This window comes from Mustela putorius, unplaced genomic scaffold (assembly GCF_011764305.1).
Source record: "Mustela putorius furo isolate JIRA1106 unplaced genomic scaffold, ASM1176430v1.1 tig00000508_pilon_pilon_pilon, whole genome shotgun sequence".
NCBI lineage: Eukaryota > Metazoa > Chordata > Mammalia > Carnivora > Mustelidae > Mustela > Mustela putorius.
Genome location: NW_025421402.1, coordinates 3,384,417 through 3,404,095, shown reverse-complemented (window position 1 = coordinate 3,404,095; position 19,679 = coordinate 3,384,417). Strand labels below are relative to the sequence as shown.

The following is a 19,679-nucleotide window of genomic DNA, read 5'->3' as shown; positions in this document are numbered from 1 at the left end:
GCTAGCTCCTGAGGATACAATTCTGACAAAGATTGGTCTTAGACCCTCAAAGAACTCAGTCTACAGTAAGAGAGACAAGTGATAAACAATTATAACACAGTGTGCAGTGTGATTAACAGTATAGTAGAGATACAAGATGCAGATGGGAAGGGTTGGGAAAAGATTCAGAGTAGGAGAGAGAACTAACATTTTTTAAAAGATTTTATTTTTTCATTTAGCAGAGACGGAGAGTACAAGCAGGGAGAGCAGCAGACAGAGTGGGAGGGAGAAGCAGGCTCTCTGCCGAGCCAGGAGTCGGATGTGGGACTCTATCCCAGGACCCCAGGATCACGACCTGAGCCAAAGGCAGCTGCTTAATGAACTGAGACACCCAGGTGTCCCAAGAACTAACATTTTTGAGTTAGCCATTTAATACATGCTGTGCTAAATACTCATCTGTATAATTTAATCCTTGTGATAATCCTGTGAGTCTAAGATTAAGATTTTGCCAAAGGTCATACAGTTGGTTGATCAGTGGCTGGCAGAGCCAGAATTGCACCTGGCATTGTCTCAGTCCAAAGCCAAACCCAGGACTGGGTATTGTAAATTGCTTTGGTCTTTCAGCAGAGAATGGGAGGAAGGGCAATCCAGCAGAATGATCAGCATTTGCAAAAACCTAGAGAAATGAAAGAAAAGTCCATATTTGGAGAACTAGAAATTCATTGAGGCCCAAATGCCAGAGGGAAAGTAGAGCAAGATGAGATGAATCCTGAGAGTAGGTGAGAGCCAGCTGATCGAGGCCTTTGTAATGTCACACTAAAGAAGCTTAGAGCTCGGATGCCTGGGTGGCTCAGTGGGTTAAGCCTCTCCCTTAGTCTCTGGTCCTGATCTCAGGGTTCTGGGATCGAGCATCGCTCAGCAGGGAGTCTCTGCTTCCTCTTCTCTCTCTGCTTGCCCCTCTACCCACTTGTGATCTCTGTCTGTCAAATAAATAATTTAAAAAATGAAATTTAAAACTCAATTCTGTGGACAATGGAAGTTTCTAAGGGTTTTATACAGTGAGCAACTCATAATAGCTAACTTTTATGAAGCATTTGCCAGCCATCACACTAAGAAACTGCATAAATTATCATTTAATCTTGACAAAGATTCAGTGAGCTAGTGCTTTTTAAAAAGATTTTATGACTATTATTTTTTACATTTTTATTTTTTATTATTTTTAATAATACCATTTTATTTATAAATAATAAGTGTAATATTTTAATAAATACATATTTATTATTATTAAGATTTTTATTTATTTATTTGACAGACAGAAATCACAAGTAGATGGAGAGGCAGGCAGAGAGAGAGAGGGAAGCAGGCTCCCTGCCGAGCAGAGAGCCCGATGCTTGACTTGATCCCAGGACCCTGAGATCATGACCTGAGCCGAAGGCAGCGGCTTAACCCACTGAGCCACCCAGGCGCCCCCATATTTATTATTTTTAAATAATAAATATACTCTCTATACCCAACATGGGGCTCAAATTCACAACTCAGAGATCAAGAGTCATGTGCTTCATGACTGAGCCAGCCAGGTGCCCCTGAAACACCACTATTTTATTCGCATTTTTCAGATGAGATCATTCTCTTGGTCAGTAATGTACTCAAGATCATAGGCTGGCCAGGGTCAGAAACTTTGTTCTATGTGACTCCTGAGTCTCTTTTAAAACCAGCACCAAAAAAATTAATCCCAGTGCCCTGAGCCATCCATGTAAGAATATAATAAACTGCCTTTTCTCTTAGCATGTAGGATAGCACTAGGTATATACCATCCTTGGGAGAATTGAGAAAATTGTCAGTTCCTCAAAGTTTCTGTGTTCTGTGATTCATATGAGGGCTGCACCGCCCAGTTGTCTCCCAGACAAGCACTCTGGGGCCACCCTTCTGGCTGCGGTATGGGAGCAGGGAGCTGGAGCAGAGTTCTCAAGCAGGACTAGTTAGAAAACAGCCCCGCTGTTTCAGGAGTCAAAACTTAAAAGTCTAGCCCAGTGCCTTGCACACGATAGGCACTTCAAGAAACATTCGGGGAGGGGAGAAAGGGACGGTGGGATTGAAGAAGGAACTAAGTGTTGTAGAGATAAAAAACACTAGCGTTGGGAATAGATGAAGTAGAGAGAGTTTCCCAATTTAGAAGACAAGGTGCATGGTAGGGAATTTGGCATTCCTTCGCTGGGTTCCGTCTAAATCCCTGAAATTCCTTCCCATCACGCGCTGGAGTTGGTAACTCGGGGGTGTGGTCCTCGCAGGGTCTGGAGAGGCGGAGTTTACCAGTGGAACAGAGCGAAGAGGCGGGGCCTGCCGCGGGAAATTGCGCCTCGAGGGTGGTGCCTGCCGCGGAGGGGGCGGGACAGAGTCAGAGTGGGCGGCACTCCGCGCTCGGGAGGCGTGGCCTAGGGGACGGGGCCAGTGATTGGGACTGCGGGAGGAATGCCTGGCAGTAGGGGAGGGAGCGCCTAAGAGGAGGTGACGCGGCCGCGGAGGTGACGCTGTGTGGTCGCGCGCCCCTTCCGGCGCGAGGAGGGCGCTGAAGATCCGGGGCCCCTCGGCCGCAGGCCGTCTCCAGCGCCGCGGGATGTAGCGCGGGGGACCGCGGCCCCCAGCAGAGCCCGCCCGCCGGCCGTAAGTTCCCCCGGGGCTGCCGCGGCGAGCGGGTGGGCGAGGATCGGCCGCAGCGCTAGGACCCCCGGGAGCCCCGACCCAGACCTGAGGCGGGGACAGCCCGTGGGGCTGACCCGCCCGGACACGCGAGGGTCTCGAGTTCCCCCACCCCGGAGCCGGCAGCTCCTCCCGGCTGCTCCGCGGTCTGGGTTGTAAACATTTCCGGCCCCTCCCACTGCGCGCCGCCTCCGGGGCGGCCTCCACGGCAGTCTAAGGGCGGGTGGGCTGCTGGTTCTCGGCTTAACCCCCCGGCTGCCAACAGTCCTGGTGAGTGCTGAGTTTTCCCAGCCCTGGCGGGGGGTTGAGACGTCGGGATCCCGACCCGGGGATCGTATCGGGACGGGCTAGGCCAGAGCTAAGCCCGGTCCCAAGGCCGCTGCGCGAGGCAAGTGGGGAATGGGGGTGTGGGCCTGGGTCGCAGAAGCGCCTCTCTCAGCCCTTGGTGACAGGGGCAGCCCCAGGGGTCCTCGATCACAAGTCTTTGGCAGATCAGACTGTGCCCACCTCGACGGGGTGGGAGGCGGGGGGAGAAAGTGAGATTAGTGGACGATTTACCTTTATTTAAGGTAATCCCAAAAGCTGGAACGTGAGCAAAATCGAAACTGGGAGAAAAACGGAATTTTACTTCGTCAGAAATTTCACATTGATGTGTACTATCTTACGTGTGAGATTTTGGGTCTTCAAGCCTTTGGCTTTTAAGAAAACAAAATAGATAAATACTTCCCCTCAGTTTCTGGTACTTCTCAGGCTATTGGGAAACTGAGGTGGCGAATTTCAGTTTCTACAATTTCAGGTGCCGGGAGCAATAGGAGGCCTACATACTACTTTCCCAGATTAACCATACTATTTCCCCCAAGTATTTAGAACACTGGTGAGAAAACAGCAGGGAATATATAGGCTGCTGATGTTAATTAAGTTAACACCATAATGGCTGGTTCTTTTCTAATGTGAAGTCCTAGTGGGGTTGTTCACTGCCTTTCTCTCTTAATAGGGGCTGGGTCACCTGTTAGGTTGTTGCTGATATTTTAGAGCATCTGTACAGCACCAGGAATTTAGACTGGGAGCTGCTAAGTAGATTGCCCTGTCAGGGTAGCTATTTCCAGCTTGCAGCCACTAAATTTATTTCCGGAGTAACTTCTGTGCTCCCCTATAGCAGTTGGTACTTGGGGAATCAATTTTCTGAAAAACTGTGGTGTGTGAGGGTCCGTCTTCCGGTAGACCGCCACAAAACCATACCTGATTGTGGAATAGAATATGAAAGCTTTCTGTTCTCAGTGGCCAAGAAATTACATGATTCCCAAGGGATTTAAAAATAAATGACCACTTTGCCTGCAAGTAGAAAAGCATCACTAGGTTCACCATTGCTAATGGATAAAGGATTCCACCTTATGTAGGCTTTTAGGCTGTCTTCAGTTTCTTAAAGTCTGGCCTCATTTTATCTGTGAAAGAGTCCCTTATGGAAAAGTGGATTATTCACTACCCTGGGGACTGTGTTCTTTCAAGCCTGCCTTGGTTCATGCTATGTACACTTCTAGAATGGGCGCTACTTCCATTTTACCTATCAAGATACTTCCTTAAAATCTTCCACAAAACCTTTTCTGGTCATTCCAACTAAAATTGAGCTTTTCTTCTGAATTCCTCCAGCACTTAATGGCATTTAGCTGTGTAGTGATGTTAGTAGAAGAAAGTTATTGCCCCTCTCTTAAAATAGAGGCCAGCAACCATGTCAGACTGCTAATTCTTTGCCTTATCTCTGCAGCCACAATGCCACGTACACTGCAGACAATCAGTAGGTATTGTCAGATGGATAAAGAATAGAATTTGTGTTTCTTTCTAGGCCAATTAAGTTTCTTCTCTGTTTCCCTAGGAAATTTCCTTTGACCCCTGTAATATAAAGCCCAACTGTACTCTTTTTTTTTTTTTTTAAAGATTCTATTTATTTGACAGAGACACAGGGAGAGAGGGAACACAAGCAGGGGGAAGTGGGAGAGGGAGAAGCAGGCTTCCCGCTGAGCAAGGAGCCAGAAGCGGGGCTCAATCCTAGGACCCCAGGATCGTGACTTGAGCCAAAGGCAGACACTTAATGACTGAGCCACCCAGGTGCCCCAAAGTGAACTCTTTAGCACTCTTACTGTAGGGGCACCTGGGTGGCTCATTTGGTTAAGCAGCTGCCTTTGGCTCATGTCATGATCTCAGGATGTGTTTGGCTCAGGTTATGATTTCAGGGTCTCGGGATAGAGCCCTGCAGCTGGGAGTCTGTGTCTCCCTCTGCCCCTCCCCCTGCTCCTGCCTCTCCCTTTGCCTCTCTCCCTACTCATGCGTGCTCTCTATCACAAATAAATAAATAAAATCTTAAAAAAAGAAAAAAGAGGGCGCCTGGGTGGCTCAGTGGGTTAAGCCGCTGCCTTCGGCTCAGGTCATGATCTCAGGGTCCTGGGATCGAGCCTCACATCGGGCTCTCTGCTCAGTGGGGAGCCTGCTTCCTCCTCTTTCTCTGCCTTCCTCTCTGCCTACTTGTGATCTTTCTCTCTGTCAAATAAATAAATAAAATCTTTAAAAAAAAAAAAAAAGAAAGAAAAAAGAAGAAAAAACCTTGCTGTATTATCCTGCCCTGTCTACGTGTGATTGCACTGATGAACTAAACAGTCATGTTCAAACCCAGAAGCTTAATTAATTATGGTGTTGCTATTGTTTTTTCTGGTACTGGTACTTATCCAAGTCATTACATTTTGTCCTTGATGTCCATTTGTCTCTAATATCACCCACCAAACTTTGTTCCTCTCACCATTCTCAAAGTTAATTCCCTTTTCCTGCTCAGTAATGTTGGGGGCGTGATTAGTGTTTATAAAGTTTGTAACTTATCTTCAATGGAAGCATTCCTTGAAAGTGCCCTGTAGGCAAACCAGTTCCAACTGATTGGCTTTTAGGCATGCACCTAGATGGGGTTTCTGAGGTGCACAGTGTAATGTGACCGCTCTGATGTAGAACTGTACTGACTGTATGTCTAAAAGCCAAATATTAAAAACAGGGACTGGCATGAAACTCCATCATCAGCCTGGGTATATTCTTTAATTTTAAATTTTTTAAAAAATTTGGGGATGGGGTCCTGGCATTTGAAAAGCTTATCTGTCTGATGGTGCCTGGGTGGCTCAATCATTAAGTGTCTGCCTTCAGCTCAGGTCATGATTCCAGGGTCCTGGAATCGAGCCCCCACATCTAGCTCCCTGCTCAGTGGGAAGCCTGCTCCTCCCTCTCCCACTCCCCCTGCTTGTGTTCCCTCTCTCGCTGTCTCTGTCAAATAAGTAAATTAAAAAAATATATATTTTTTAAATCTTTTCTGTCTGTGGGATCGAAAAGTCTTCTGTTGGGGTAGCTGGAGGAAAGCTACAAGGGAGGTTAAAGTGTGATTTTCCACTTCAGACACTACGTCTGTGGCACTTAGCATCCAGTGAGAATGCTAAGGCCCACTGCTGCAGTTTGGTAATTTTCAAACATGGGTCTTTGTCTTGACTTATTTTCCCCTAGCAGTGCTATGAAGCCACGTCCCTTAACAGAGCAGATGTAGTGAAGATGGCCACGTTCTTTGACTTTACTGCTAAACTAATCTTGCTTTGGAATGATAGAGTCAGGCAGGCATAGTTAGAACCTACCCATGCCTACACACAGAATCTCTAAGAGTCCAGAAACCCTGGCTTAAAACTTTGCAGAAGAAGCTTGATGCCTTTGACCCCAGGGAAGGAGTGTGCTTGGAAAATTTAGGAACTGGTTCTCAGAATAAATGTCTCCAGAAACTGAGGGAAGTAAACTGTCTGGCTAACTGGCTGGTGATTAAGAATCAGTTCTTTCCCCAAGTGTGGCAGAGGATTATCTTATTTATAGGAGCACAAACACCTCCCTGCCTCCACAGCTCTTTTCTCTTAAGATCATAGATTTATCCAGTTGGAAAGCTTAGTGGTAAAGATTTTTATTAGCTTGAATTGAAGAAATCCCATCAAAAATGCACTCAGTGGAGTTTGGCCCAGTTATAATTTGTTACACTGGGTGTGGTGAGTTTGAGGGGAAATGTGTTTCCTCTAAAATACTAAGGATATAGAAAGGTGGCAGAAAGTTGAAGTATGTTTGGCTCTCCTGAGCGTTCCCAGAATTGGTCTTACCACCATACGGGTTTATGCTGGTTTTATAGAATACAGACAAAAAGGCTTGCTTGTAATAATTCCCAGTTGTTTGTGACTGGTCACCCTGTCAGAAGTTATTTTTCCAGGTCCTAGTATTATTTGCTCTTCTCTCTTGCCGGACCTCCGATCCCTATCTCTCCCTTTCCTGTCTCTGTGTTGCTACAGTTTAGAAGACCAAACTGGACAATGGACTTTGCTCACTATGATGACATGATCTCCATTGACCTCCATTGTATGTACTTTACATGATGCATGATGCCATATCTTGTATGATGAGTCATAGCTGGTGGCTGATTTGTGAGTTAATTGGGATGTCTGTTAGGTGTAGTGTCCGGGCCTAGCAGTCAATGCTGAGGGGAGGTGTAGGAGTTAGGGATAGAGGAGCTGGCGAGCATCAGAAGAATTAACAGAGAGTGATTTGGACTGAAAGGGAAAAGACATGATGGCCAAGAGACAGAGATCAACGTAGGAGAACACTAGACTTGAGGGCGTAAAAACTTTGCAGATCAAATGAGGAAATCAGTAAGAATACCAAGCTGAATTCTGCATTGGATCTCTGACCCTAACTGCCCAACTTACACTTAAGACTCTGTGAGTCTCATTGCCTCTAGTGAAATAGTGACACTGCATTCGAAATAATTGAATTTAGTATGGGAACATTCTAGGTTATGAGTGCTTTCCCCACCACTGCCCTCCTGGGACTGTGAAATTGTATCACTGACTCTGTACGTATTACAAGTGACGTCATGCCATCCTTTGATGACACTTGTTCAGCTGTGTATTTTGCACAGTACCTTAGAACGCCTTAGGGTGCTAGTGCTAAATGTATTTGTTAAATACTCCATGAATATTTCAGCTTACCCTGGGGGAAAAGGAAAAACCCCCATAAACATAAGAAAAAGTACATAAACCCTTAGTTGGTAACAAGAAGCTAATAAGTCATATGCTTGCTGACTAGAATGCTGTCCCCTCCATGCATTCATTCTGAAATGGGTTCTGACCAAAATCAAGGGTACATAGCACAGAACCTGAGTTGTTGTTTTTTTGTTTGTTGTGGTTTTTTTCTGCCCTGGCAGTGTTCTAGGCTAAGTGTATGCTCCCAATTCAGGCTTGTCCGAAGTGCAGAAAGCTTTTCTTCGTTTCTCTAGTATAAATTATTTCTTAGTAAAGTTGTTAATTCTGTAGTCTTCACTCTAAGGAAATTTGTTTTGTGGTCAACCTGTTGAAAAACGTTTCCCAGTGCTTCTTATGGGGATTGCCTATTTCCTGAGGTTTTCAGGGGCCTCCAGTTGCCTGTTCTCCTTAGGCTCAGTTGTTGGCTTTGACTGTGGGCTGGCATCTGTCTTGTCGGAATCTCGCCCATTTGAAGGAAGAACTGTCCATGTGTCGACACAGTGTAAAAGTCTGTTGTGAAGTGAGTTACTGTGTGCTCTCGAACCAGATTTGCCTGTTGCTTTCAGATGTGCTTGTGAGTTGAGCGTAGCATGACTTTTGAAACTTAAGGACTGCCCTCATCTGACTACTTATATCCAATTATAATCCCTGAGAAGGAACTGTAATTAGTCTTGGGTAAAAAGAGAACTGGTATGAGCTATCAAAGATGTTTATGTAGTGAACAGCGGTGGGAGTGTCTCTCTTATGAGCAGTCATGGTTACTGCCTATTATAAAAGGTTTGGGTTCCCTAAGCTTCCATTTCCTCTCTGGTAATGCAGCCCGCTCCCCATGCAGGTGCTGCTTGAACCCTCTCTGCATTGCCCTGTGGTCATTGGGTTCAGATAGCCAGGGCATAAAAATGCTAATATTCTGGTCATTAGTGTTGCTGTGAGTAATAAACTCCTTTCTTTTGGGTGGAGGGCTAGTAATATACAAAATGGTGAATATCTTTGGACACTCTCCCTCTCTTTTCAATATCATTTTCATCTCCCTGAGGCCTGATTGAAAGATCACTGCCTGAAGTCAGGCTCAAGGAAACCTCAAGTATTAGAAGTTTTTCCTAGAAAACTGACTTCTAGGTTTCTCTGGTTTTCCTTAAGGATTTGTGTACTTGTCTCTAGTTTCTGAAAAACTAATTTGAGTGGGGCTTAGATTATGAGCTACGGTGTTTGTGACAAGCACTTGCTGAGCTGGTTGTTTGGTATGTGTTTGGCAAAGAGCAAGGCTGGGGCTGCCTCCTTGTCTTCAACTTCCTGGTCCCAGGTAAGTTATTGCTTGCTTTAAGGAAAGATTATGATGAAAGCTTGTTATCCACGTGTTGAACCCAGGCTATAATCCTACAACAGAATTAGTAGACATTGCAAAGAAATTAACCACTAAACATCTGGCTCACAATCAGGTTCCTTCTGCATGTGACACACACTTGGCAGAGCATTTGTAGAAAAAGCCCACCCGAGTTCAGTTGGCATTTGATTTGTTTCAAGCGTAGGTGGTCTTGAAATACAGTTGACCCTTGAACAACACAAAGGTTAGGGGCACTGATCCCCACACAGTTGAAAATCCTCGGATAACTTTGGACTTCCCAGAAGTTAACTCCTAACAGCATACTGTTAACCAGAAGTCTTACCAATAACATAAACAGTTGATGAACACATATTTTATATGTTACATGTATTACATTCTGTATTCTTACAATAAAGCTAGAAAAAAGAAACTTATTAAGAAAATCCTAAGGAAGAGAAAATATATTCACAGTACTGTACATATATGTCTTGAAGAAAATCTGCATATAGATGGACCCTCGCAGTTCAAGCCTGTGTTGTTGAAGGGTCAGCTGCATTACAGCCGGGGCCTGGCCTCCTATTTTTGCTCTTCATTCTCAGAGCCAAGGCTTTCTTGGGCAGAATAGCTTTGGGAATGGTAGGTTAGACTCTTCTCATTAAATGGGCTCCACACCTGTGGCAAGGGGTGGTTGAGGGTGAGTCACTGGTTTTCTGTGGTGACAGTTTGGTACAATAACCACAGATCGTTTGAAGACAGCCAATCAGATGTTATATTTTCAGCCTTATCTGTAAGATTAGTGAAGTTCTGGGGCACTGTGTGGCTCAGTGGGTTAAAGCCTATGCCTTCAGCTCAGGTCATGATCCCAGGGTCTTGGGATGGAGCCCCGCATTGGGCTCTCTGCTCAGCGGGGAGCCTGCTTCCCCCTCTCTCCCTCTGCCTGCTTCTCTGCCTACTTGTGATCTCTGTCTGTCAAATAAATAAACAAAATTTTAAAAAAAGAAGATTAGTGAAGTTCTGAGTCAAGACTAACATTGAAGAGGGAGAACAAGGAATAGATTTTAATTTAGCAATTACCTAGACTTCAGAATTGGAGATAGGGTGTCAGCTGATTAGCTTACTCAGGGTTGACTCGTCATGAAAGTGGAAGAGGAATCAATTGCCAATACCCTTTTTGTTTGTGTTTGCTTTCAGTGTTCACCATCACAGGGAGATCTCTGCCCCCTGGGGCTGAGAGACCCCAACCTTTCCCCAAGCTGAAGCTGCAGGGTTTTGGGGTACCAGCCAGATGTCTTCTCACAGAGGATCTGTGGTGGCACAGGGCAATGGAGCTCCGGCCAGTAACAGGGAAACGGACACGGTGGAGCTGGCTGAACTGGGACCCCTGCTAGAAGAGAAGGGCAAACGGGTAATTGCCAACCCAACCAAAGTAAGTTGTCTTCCCAGGAGTCATTGCCTTGATCAGAACTTCTCATTAGGCCTGTGTCAGTATCCATTTTTCTAAGATCTCACCTCTTTCCCCAAAGGAGGAACCATAGCATCCTGGGAATATCTCTGTCCCAGGCTTATCATACTACATTACATGTATCTTACTTATTTGTATCCTTTTCCTACAGTAAGCTTTTGCAAGTTCACTCATCTTTATAACCCCAGGACTTAACACAAGGCCTGAAGTCCAGTAAGTAATTAGTAAATGCCTGTGAATGAATGAAGCATCAGTTAGGATTAGGTTTGGCTTCATATAACAGACAAAAGCCCCTGTAGTCTTCACAAGATGGTGTGTCTCATGTAAAAGAATTCTAGAAGTAATCCATCCCAGGCTGATAACAGAGGCTCCACTCCAGTCAGGCCCTGTCTTGCTGCCCTCCTCCATTGTCAGTTCTACTCATCACACTCCCCTACCAGCCACCAGAAAAGAGGAAGGGGAAAGAGAAGAAAGGCCCACCCTTTCTGGAAGTACCTCACAACCCTTCCACTTACATCCCATAGGCTGGAACTTCATTACATAGTTATATTCGGCTGCACTGGAATATAGGCAAAGTAGTTTCTTCTTTGGGCCTGAGTAAAATTACAGGAACATTGCCACCCTGAGTAAAACCAAGGACTTTGTTACTGAGGAAGAGAGAGAGAGAATGGATATTGGGGTAGGCAAGCAGAAATCTATACCACAAAATTTGAGAGGGACCATTTGTTTCCCAGGGACCATCAACGGGAGAGAGAGAGAAGGAGCCGAACTGCCCGGCTCTTCATCTCCATGGTTTAGAGCCTTGGGACTGAGAGAAAAGTCTCTCTCCTTGAAAGGGAAGTGCTCTCCCATGTGCACACTTGGTGTCAAGGCTCCTTGGGGTATAGGACTCAGCGCTGCTGCTTTCTACAGAACCAGTCTGGAGGCCCTGAGACCCTTGGGAGCTGCAAGGAAGACAAAGTTACAGTCACGATATAATCCCCAGAGTCTGTGGACCGGGAACTATAAACAGATTTAAATTCTTAAGGGAATCTCTGAGACTCTGTCTCTTCCATAGTTTCGAGAATTTAGTGGTCTAGAATAGAGAGATATTTGGGAAATTGGAGACAGTTGAGAACCACTGTCCGAGAGGAGGAGGGGCCTCCAAACTTAAAGAACATTTAGGACTGGCGTGGCAGTCCCGTATCCCTTTCATGCCAGCCCCCATCCCATCTACCTCCCGGGTGCTGAATCGAGCTCTCACTCCAGCACTGGCAAAGTATTAACAAGCTTGAGATACCGTGTTATAAACTCATTAACTCGTGCTTTTGGAGAAAAAGCCACAAGGTCCTATGTGTAGGAGTGTGGCCAGGCAGGAAGTGTTGAGTTTGGGTTTCTCTGGATCTTTCTGATCTGGACTAGCAGAGTTTATGAGACGGCTCTTGGGATTGGTTTTTGCGTATTTTTCATCCCTGTAGGCAGAAGAAGAGCAAGCATGCCCAGTGCCCCAGGAAGAGGAGGAGGAGGTGCGGGTACTGACGCTTCCCCTGCAGGCCCACCATGCCATGGAGAAGATGGAGGAGTTTGTGTATAAGGTACAGCCCAGTAGCTTCTGTCCTGGGACAACGGCAGTGGGCTTCCCCGGGATTCTCCCAGCTGGCATCCACGCATTGGACTGAAGAACTTTTACTCCCTCTTGTGGGTTTGTCTTTACTTAGGATGAAGGATATCAAGGGGAAGGGTAGCTACATTTTTACTACCTACCGTGTTAGGCAGTGCTCAGAATATATTCTAAAACAGAAGTTCTTAGCTTTTTTTTTTTTTTTTTCTTTCTTTTTTGCTATGGATACCTTTGGCAATTGTTAGAATTTTCTAATCTTTAAAAATTCCAAAATTTTAATGTAGGCTCCTTTTATGCATACATTAGATATGCATTAATGACAAATGATAATGTATTTTTTTTTAAGATTATATTTATTTATCAGAGGGGGGGGGGAGAGCGAGCACAGGCAGACAGAATGGCAGGCAGAGGCAGAGGGAGAAGCAGGCTCCCCACCGAGCAAGGAGCCCAATGTGGGACTCGATCCCAGGATGCTGGGATCATGACCTGAGCCGAAGGCAGCCGCTTAACCAACTGAGCCACCCAGGCGTCCCGATAATGTATTTTATTAAAATTTATACTTCTAAGCAGTGAAGAGTAACAATATTTTGATATCTGCAAAACTAGTGTATGAAATTCTCTCCCATTTCCATGGGTGACAGTCACAGGTTCTAACTCTACTGTGCTTTTGGTCATGTTTATAATTGAAGGGAGTGTTAGATTCCAGGTAGAGGTGAGAGAAAATGAAAGATCATTTTTTTTCCATCTGGATTTCCACCCCTCCCTGGATTCTATCCATTGTCTGTGTGTCCTGGGTTAAGAACCCCTGCTCTGTAAAGACATAGTCCCAACCTAGGAAGGACTTAGAATCTGCTGGGGGGAGAAGATTAAGCAGGGGGCAAATAGAATCTTCTGGATTAGAGGGGCAAAGGAGGGATAAAGTGTATGTTTTTGAAACCATTATATGTAATTTCTATTTCTTTGTTTTCATTCACTATTTTTACTTAATTGTGAAATTTCAAGTAGCTTAAAGAAGGTCCTGCCGTATTTTTTTTTTCAAGATTGAGATACATTTATCTAAAGCATATCCAGATAAACTAACATGACGCAAGAACAAAGGCATTAGCAAAAATTGGTCAAGATATACAGTACTGTGATGGGCTCGTTCGTACTGTGTCTTGGATTTCTGCAAGTCCAGGCTGATTCCCTTGTCCTTCTAGAAACTACCATTCTTTAGGGCCCTTCTTAGAGTGTATGTATTCCAGGTCTGGGAAGGACGCTGGAGGGTCATCCCATATGACGTACTCCCTGATTGGCTGAAGGACAATGACTACTTGCTACATGGCCATAGACCACCTATGCCCTCCTTCCGGGCTTGCTTCAAGAGCATTTTCCGCATCCATACAGAAACTGGCAACATCTGGACCCATCTGCTTGGTGAGTGATTGGGGTGATTGGGGAAGAAATCCAATGTTTTGGTCTCCTTAAATGCCAAAGGAGGGATTATATAGCCTTTGTCCAGGGGAAAGAAAAGAACAAAGTTGTTCTGACTGATTGATTGATCCTTGATCACTGATCTTTGAGACTAGAAAGGGAAGGTCTAGAACCAGGAGAAGAAATTGGAACTAGATGTTCTTTTGGGATTCCTGGGAGCACTGTCCTCCGTGGAGGCAGTCGCTTCTATCTCGTGAATTCCCACTGTCCAAACAAAATACCAACATTTCCAAAAGTGCTGTTTTAGTCAGAGTTTCTATGACTGGTGCCATTTTCTCCTGAAATTTTAGACCACAGTTCTAAACTCTTTTGCTTTAGTGCTGATTTAACACCATCAAGGTGCATGTACTGTCTTAGGCTTTTTTTTTTTTTCTTTTCCCTCCTCTAGGTTTTGTGCTGTTTCTCTTTTTGGGAATCTTGACCATGCTCAGACCAAATATGTACTTCATGGCCCCTCTACAGGAGAAGGTGGTTTTTGGAATGTTCTTTTTGGGTGCAGTGCTCTGCCTCAGTTTCTCCTGGCTCTTTCACACCGTTTATTGTCATTCAGAGAAAGTCTCTCGGACTTTTTCCAAGTGAGTTGAAAGAACATCAGTACTGAAAGACCACACACTATTGTCACATCTTGTGATATGAGCTGACCGGGTGCTGAAAGGTCCAATCACTCCTAAAGTTTCCCTGATGTCGCAGAGGAAGGGCTTTCTATTTTGTGGGTAGAATTGGGTGGTGAAGTTCTTCTCTTAAATCCTTCATGAGGGGCGCCTGGGTGGCTCAGTGGGTTAAGCCGCTGCCTTCGGCTCGGGTCATGATCTCAGGGTCCTGGGATCAAATCCCGCATCGGGCTCTCTGCTCAGCAGGGACCCTGCTTCCTCCTCTCTCTCTCTCTGCCTGCCTCTCTGCCTACTTGTGATCTCTGTCAAATAAATAAAATCTTTAAAAAAAAAAATCCTTCATGAAAAAATAACACTGCAGCCTCCTCAACAGATGGATTTTACCTGTATGGTACTATTGCTTGTGAAATTTGGGGTACCAATGGGCTGCTGTTTGAGCCCAGGAACTCAGTACTATCTGACCTTCCGGTTGGCCCGAGCCACAGCAGGGCATGATAAGGTATTCCTGCTTCATGCTGCTAATGCTTCTCCCCACTTGTCCAGCTGGCCTTATCTTTGCTGCCCACGCACTGCTGGAAGCCCCAGATGTCCATCCTCTAATGCTTTCTAGATTCTCCAACTCTCTGCCTGGAATTCTGTTTATTTGCTTGTGGTGGTGGTGGTGGTTGTTGGTTTTGGTGGTGGCAGCGGCAGGTTAGTTTGGCTTTCCCATAACACCATTAACAGGAATACATTTTCATCATTTAAAAAGCCAATTAAATCACAACAGTACGTCTTAGGAGTACTCCATATTCACGGGTTTTGTTTGGGGAACTTAAGTGATCAGAACTGAAGAACATTCAGAGCCCTTCGTGAGTGGGAAGCTGGGTATGAACTAGTGACAGAACTCCTAAACTGAAGTCTCCACTAGGGGGAGATTTGGCTGCTCACAACTAAGGGAAGGGATGAAGTCCTGGGATCCCGGATTCTTAGAAATTTTTCCATTGCAAAATACATGCGCTTGACCTGGTGGATTTTTGATCCAGGATGCAGGATAGATTGCATGGGAAATGAGGGGAGGCTGAGTGGAGCTGTTGAAATCTGGGAGCAGGTGAACAGAAAGAACAAATTCAACAAGCCCTGGGATTTCTTCATTTCTCCCACTAATTGATTTCATGTTTATGGCTCTTTTTTTAGACTGGATTATTCAGGGATTGCTCTACTGATTATGGGGAGCTTTGTCCCCTGGCTCTATTACTCCTTCTACTGCTCCCCACAGCCACGGCTCATCTACCTCTCCATCGTCTGTGTCCTGGGCATTTCTGCCATCATCGTGGCACAGTGGGACCGGTTTGCCACTCCTAAGCACCGGCAGACAAGAGCAGGTAAACTTCATTTATATTCGGCCCTTGAGTCTAATAGGCCTAATCCTGGACCCTAAGGTTTGCAGTTGGGGGACCCCATCCAAGCCCTGATTTGTGTTTAGAACTCAGAAAGCACCAGGAATTTTCAAAGTTCAGTTCTCCCCGTGTTTCATAGTATTTGAGTTGCATGCTGGCAGGACAGATAACTACCAAGCTGGTCAGTTCGCTGTAAGTATAGAAGTGATTGCTCTCAAATTTGGTTTGAGAAAGTTAAAAAATAGACAGAGCCATTTTAGTGACCTAAGTTCTAGGCAAGGGAATGGAAGGCTTGGTTTGGTAAATTAAAAAAAAAAAAAAAAAAAAAAAAAAAAAAAAAAAAAAAAACACTTTGCACATAACCACTGGTCACAACTATTGTAACAGCTACAAACATAAACATCTTTGTCTTGTCTCATCTGGACTCTCCTTTTAAGCTTCATTTTTGCAGCAGCACATTACTTACCACTAGTTATCAGGCCCTTGGGACTTCTTAATATGTGCTGTGTCTTAAACCTTCAGTTAAAAGAATTAAATATTCATGAGGCACCAGCTGTGTGCCGGCATTGTGCTTTAATGAGGGCACCTACAAAAATGCAGAAGGTCAGCCCTGCCCTCCAGTTAAGTGGAGGGTAGTGATGTGGAGACAAATACCCATTCTTCCCTTCCTCTTACCTGACTTGTGTGTCCCTGAGCCTTGACAACTTCTGATCTGGGTGTGTCTGTCTACTCAGAAGAGGTCAGAGTCCCGTTGCTTAATTTTTTCATGAACTTAATGGAAAAGCTGCCCAGCTCCTCTCTGACTTGGAAGCCACCCACCTGAAGCCTTGCCATTTAGGTTCTGTATCCAAGTCAGCCATGAGAGGTGTTTGACATAGGCTTTTGGCCAAGGCTTCCCATTTCTTAACAAATAATTAAGAATGTCAGATGTTTGTTCTCAGTGCTCCTTAAAAGGTAATGGCTAGATTAGCACGGACACAGACAGCCTTCTTCCCATTCTGGATGTTGAAGAAATGTCTGCTGTCTGTTATCGCCATGTGGTTGAGTTTCCTAAACATGTCCTGTTCACCAGAAAATAGCTAATTGTGACAATAAACATCTGAATTGTAGAGTAAGACAGTGGTGCTTGCCACGTGGTGGCTATTTCCTTGACAATCTTGTGTCTGCTCTGTTCAGGAGTGTTCCTGGGACTTGGCTTGAGTGGTGTTGTGCCCACCATGCACTTTACTATCGCTGAGGGCTTTGTCAAGGCCACCACAGTGGGCCAGATGGGCTGGTTCTTCCTCATGGCTGTGATGTACATCACCGGAGCTGGCCTTTATGCTGCGCGAATTCCTGAGCGTTTCTTTCCTGGAAAATTTGACATATGGGTAAGAAGGGACTCTTCCAGCAGGGCCTATGATGTGAGTGGCCAGCCAAAGTTAAAGGTCTGAGTACAAGGCGGTAAGAAACACAGGGACCGCGTAGTGTAGTGTTTTGGGGTACCTATATATACACAGGGAGAAATGGCAGGGGAATAACCAGTATTAACATTTTGGTGTATCTCTCACAAGATTTATAAAAAAATTTTCTACAACAAATACATCACTTTTATGATGTAAAAAGACTTTTAAGGAGATACTAGAAGAGGCAAATTTCTGATCTCCCCTTGCCACTGTCCTAAAGGCCCTTCTTTTGTCATTCCTACAGTTCCAGTCTCATCAGATTTTCCATGTCCTGGTGGTGGCCGCAGCCTTTGTCCACTTCTACGGGGTCTCCAACCTTCAAGAATTCCGTTACGGCCTAGAGGGCGGCTGTACTGACGACTCCCTTCTCTGAGCCTTCCTACCTGAGGGGTGGAGGAGGAACTTCCCAAGTGCTTTTAAAAATAACTTCTTTGTTGACGTGAGAGGAAGAGTCTGAGTTGTCTGTTTCTAGAAGAAACCTCTTAGAGAATTCAGTACCAACCAAGCTTCAGCCCACTTTCACACCCACTGGGCAATACTTTCCAGTTCCCTAGCTGAGGAGGGCAGGGATGGCCCAATTTAGCCATGCCTGTCTTCAGCAGCTCCCCCTTGTTGGCAAGGCAACTACCGTCCCCTCACAGAGACAGTACTTCAAAGCTCATGTTGAGATTTTACCCCTCCTCCAACCATTTTGGGAAAAAATGATGGACTGGGACTCTTCAGAAATTCGCTTTCTGGAGGAAAATATCCCTCCCTTACCCCCATCCTTACTTTGTAACCTGGCTTATAACAGGCCATCCATTTTTGTAGCACACTTTTCAAAAACAATTAGAACCTGGTCCCATCTTTCTTGGGCCTGGATCTGCTTTTACAGCAGGAAGAACAAAGCCACCAACTTTTACATAGCCCGGCTAATCATGGAAGTGTGTCCAGGCTTCAAATAACTTGACTTTTATTTTTTTTTTTTTCTTGGCAGAGTAATGTAAAATTAAAATGGGGAAAGATATTTAATATTTAATACTAAGCTTTAAAAAGAAACCTGCTATCATTGCTATGTATCTTGATGCAAAGACTATGATGATAATAAAAGAAAGTACAGAAGACACTCGGTATTCGAAGATTTAACATGTGTGGTCTCAACTATTTGTACACAACTCCGAAGGATTAAAACCAATAATGTAGTTTCAGATTCTGCTGAGATACAAACTTGAATCATAGTCATTGATTGACAGGCTGGCATATGCGGACTGCATATTACTTAAGAGTTTCATTCTTCTAAAGCTGCCTTGCTTGAGGATGTCTCATCAAGGGGTTATTCCATGCTTTTCTGGGCTTTTGTGAATTGTGCTCAACTTGATTTGTCTTCGTTAGTTGGCATACGGTCTGCAGTCTTAACTGACTGTATGCAGTTAGATAGGAATCTTCTTGAGTTACAGAGTTGGGTTCACTTCAAAGGTCAAGTTTGTACAACTGGGAGAACAAATGGTTCTTTTTAAAAAAGAATCCAATTAGGCCAACACAGAGGAAAAGTTTCTCAACCTCAAGTAGTAATCAGGGAAATGTAAATTAAAACCAAAGTGATAAAAAATTTCAGTCCTGGCAGATTGGCACAAATTGAAGGTCATATTGAGTGTTGATATAGATGTGGAGCAGACCAGATGCTGTTGATGGAAGTGCACATTGGTAGATGACTCCATGTGGACATGGCACAGACCATATAAACAGATTACAATATTCAAACATTTTATGAAACAACACTCTACACTATGAAATGCATCTGCTATCGATCCTTGATCACTTCATTTTTGGAAATGCTCCTGGGGCATCTGGGTAGCTCAATTGGCTAAGCATCGGACTTTGGCTCTGGTCGTGATTTGGGGTCCTGGGATCCAGCCTCAAGCCTCTGTGCTCAGTGAGGAGTCTGCTTGTCCTTCGGCCCCTTCCCCCTGCGCATGCTCTTTCTCAAATAAATAGAATCTTTAATAAATAAAAATGATCCGTCTGACCCATTACATTGTTCATAAGTCATTAGTGGGCCACAGCTCACACTTGGGAAAGCACTACCTTTGAGAAACTTAGCTTATACCAAAAGAATGATTGTAGCTGTCTCTAGTAGCAACATACTACAGACAAGCCAAGTGTTGAAAACTATTGAATGGAAAAATAAATCTTGGTTTACTCCTATAAGAAAACATTATTTAGTAGTGAAAATTACAGTGACAAGCAACAACATGGATGAATCTTCAGATTAGGGAGAGGAGGGAAACAACTCACAGAATACATCTGGTATGATTGCGTTTACATAAAGCTATTAATGTGCAAAACTAGTGCTAGTTCACGGATATAGACATGGTAAAAACTTGAAAGAAGCAATGTTAATTCAGAAAAAAACATAGTTACCTATGGAAGAGTAAGAACAGGATTAGAACAGGGGCCCATAGAATATTTCAAAAGTAACGTTTATATTCTTTTTTCTTTTTTAAGATTTTATTTATTTATTTAAGAGAGAGAGAGGTCACAGGTAGGCAGAGAGAGGGGGAAGCAGGCTCCCCACTGAGCAGAGAGCCTGATGCGGGCCTCGATCCCAGGACCCTGAGATCATGACCTCAGCCGAAGGCAGAGGCTTACCCCACCGAG

At 44.6% G+C, this 19,679-nt stretch overlaps 1 protein-coding gene across 3 annotated transcripts; it reads left to right on the top strand.

Annotated features, from left to right (window-relative positions):
* The first annotated feature begins 2,441 nt into the window (after positions 1-2,441).
* Positions 2,442-18,167, top strand: ADIPOR1 (adiponectin receptor 1). Of its 3 annotated transcripts, none has more exons than XM_004756322.3 (8): positions 2,442-2,640; positions 10,264-10,498; positions 11,992-12,108; positions 13,379-13,550; positions 13,996-14,182; positions 15,395-15,582; positions 16,774-16,967; positions 17,287-18,167. In XM_004756322.3, the coding sequence occupies exons 2-8, from the start codon at positions 10,358-10,360 to the stop codon at positions 17,413-17,415; spliced, it is 1,128 nt and encodes a 375-aa protein (XP_004756379.1). In that variant the 5' UTR covers positions 2,442-2,640; positions 10,264-10,357; the 3' UTR covers positions 17,416-18,167. The 3 variants fall into 3 exon arrangements, with proteins under 3 accessions (XP_004756379.1, XP_004756380.1, XP_044936958.1); XM_004756323.3 differs by lacking the exon at positions 2,442-2,640 and adding an exon at positions 2,732-2,946; XM_045081023.1 differs by lacking the exons at positions 2,442-2,640; positions 10,264-10,498 and adding an exon at positions 10,526-10,747.
* The last annotated feature ends 1,512 nt before the right edge of the window (positions 18,168-19,679 follow it).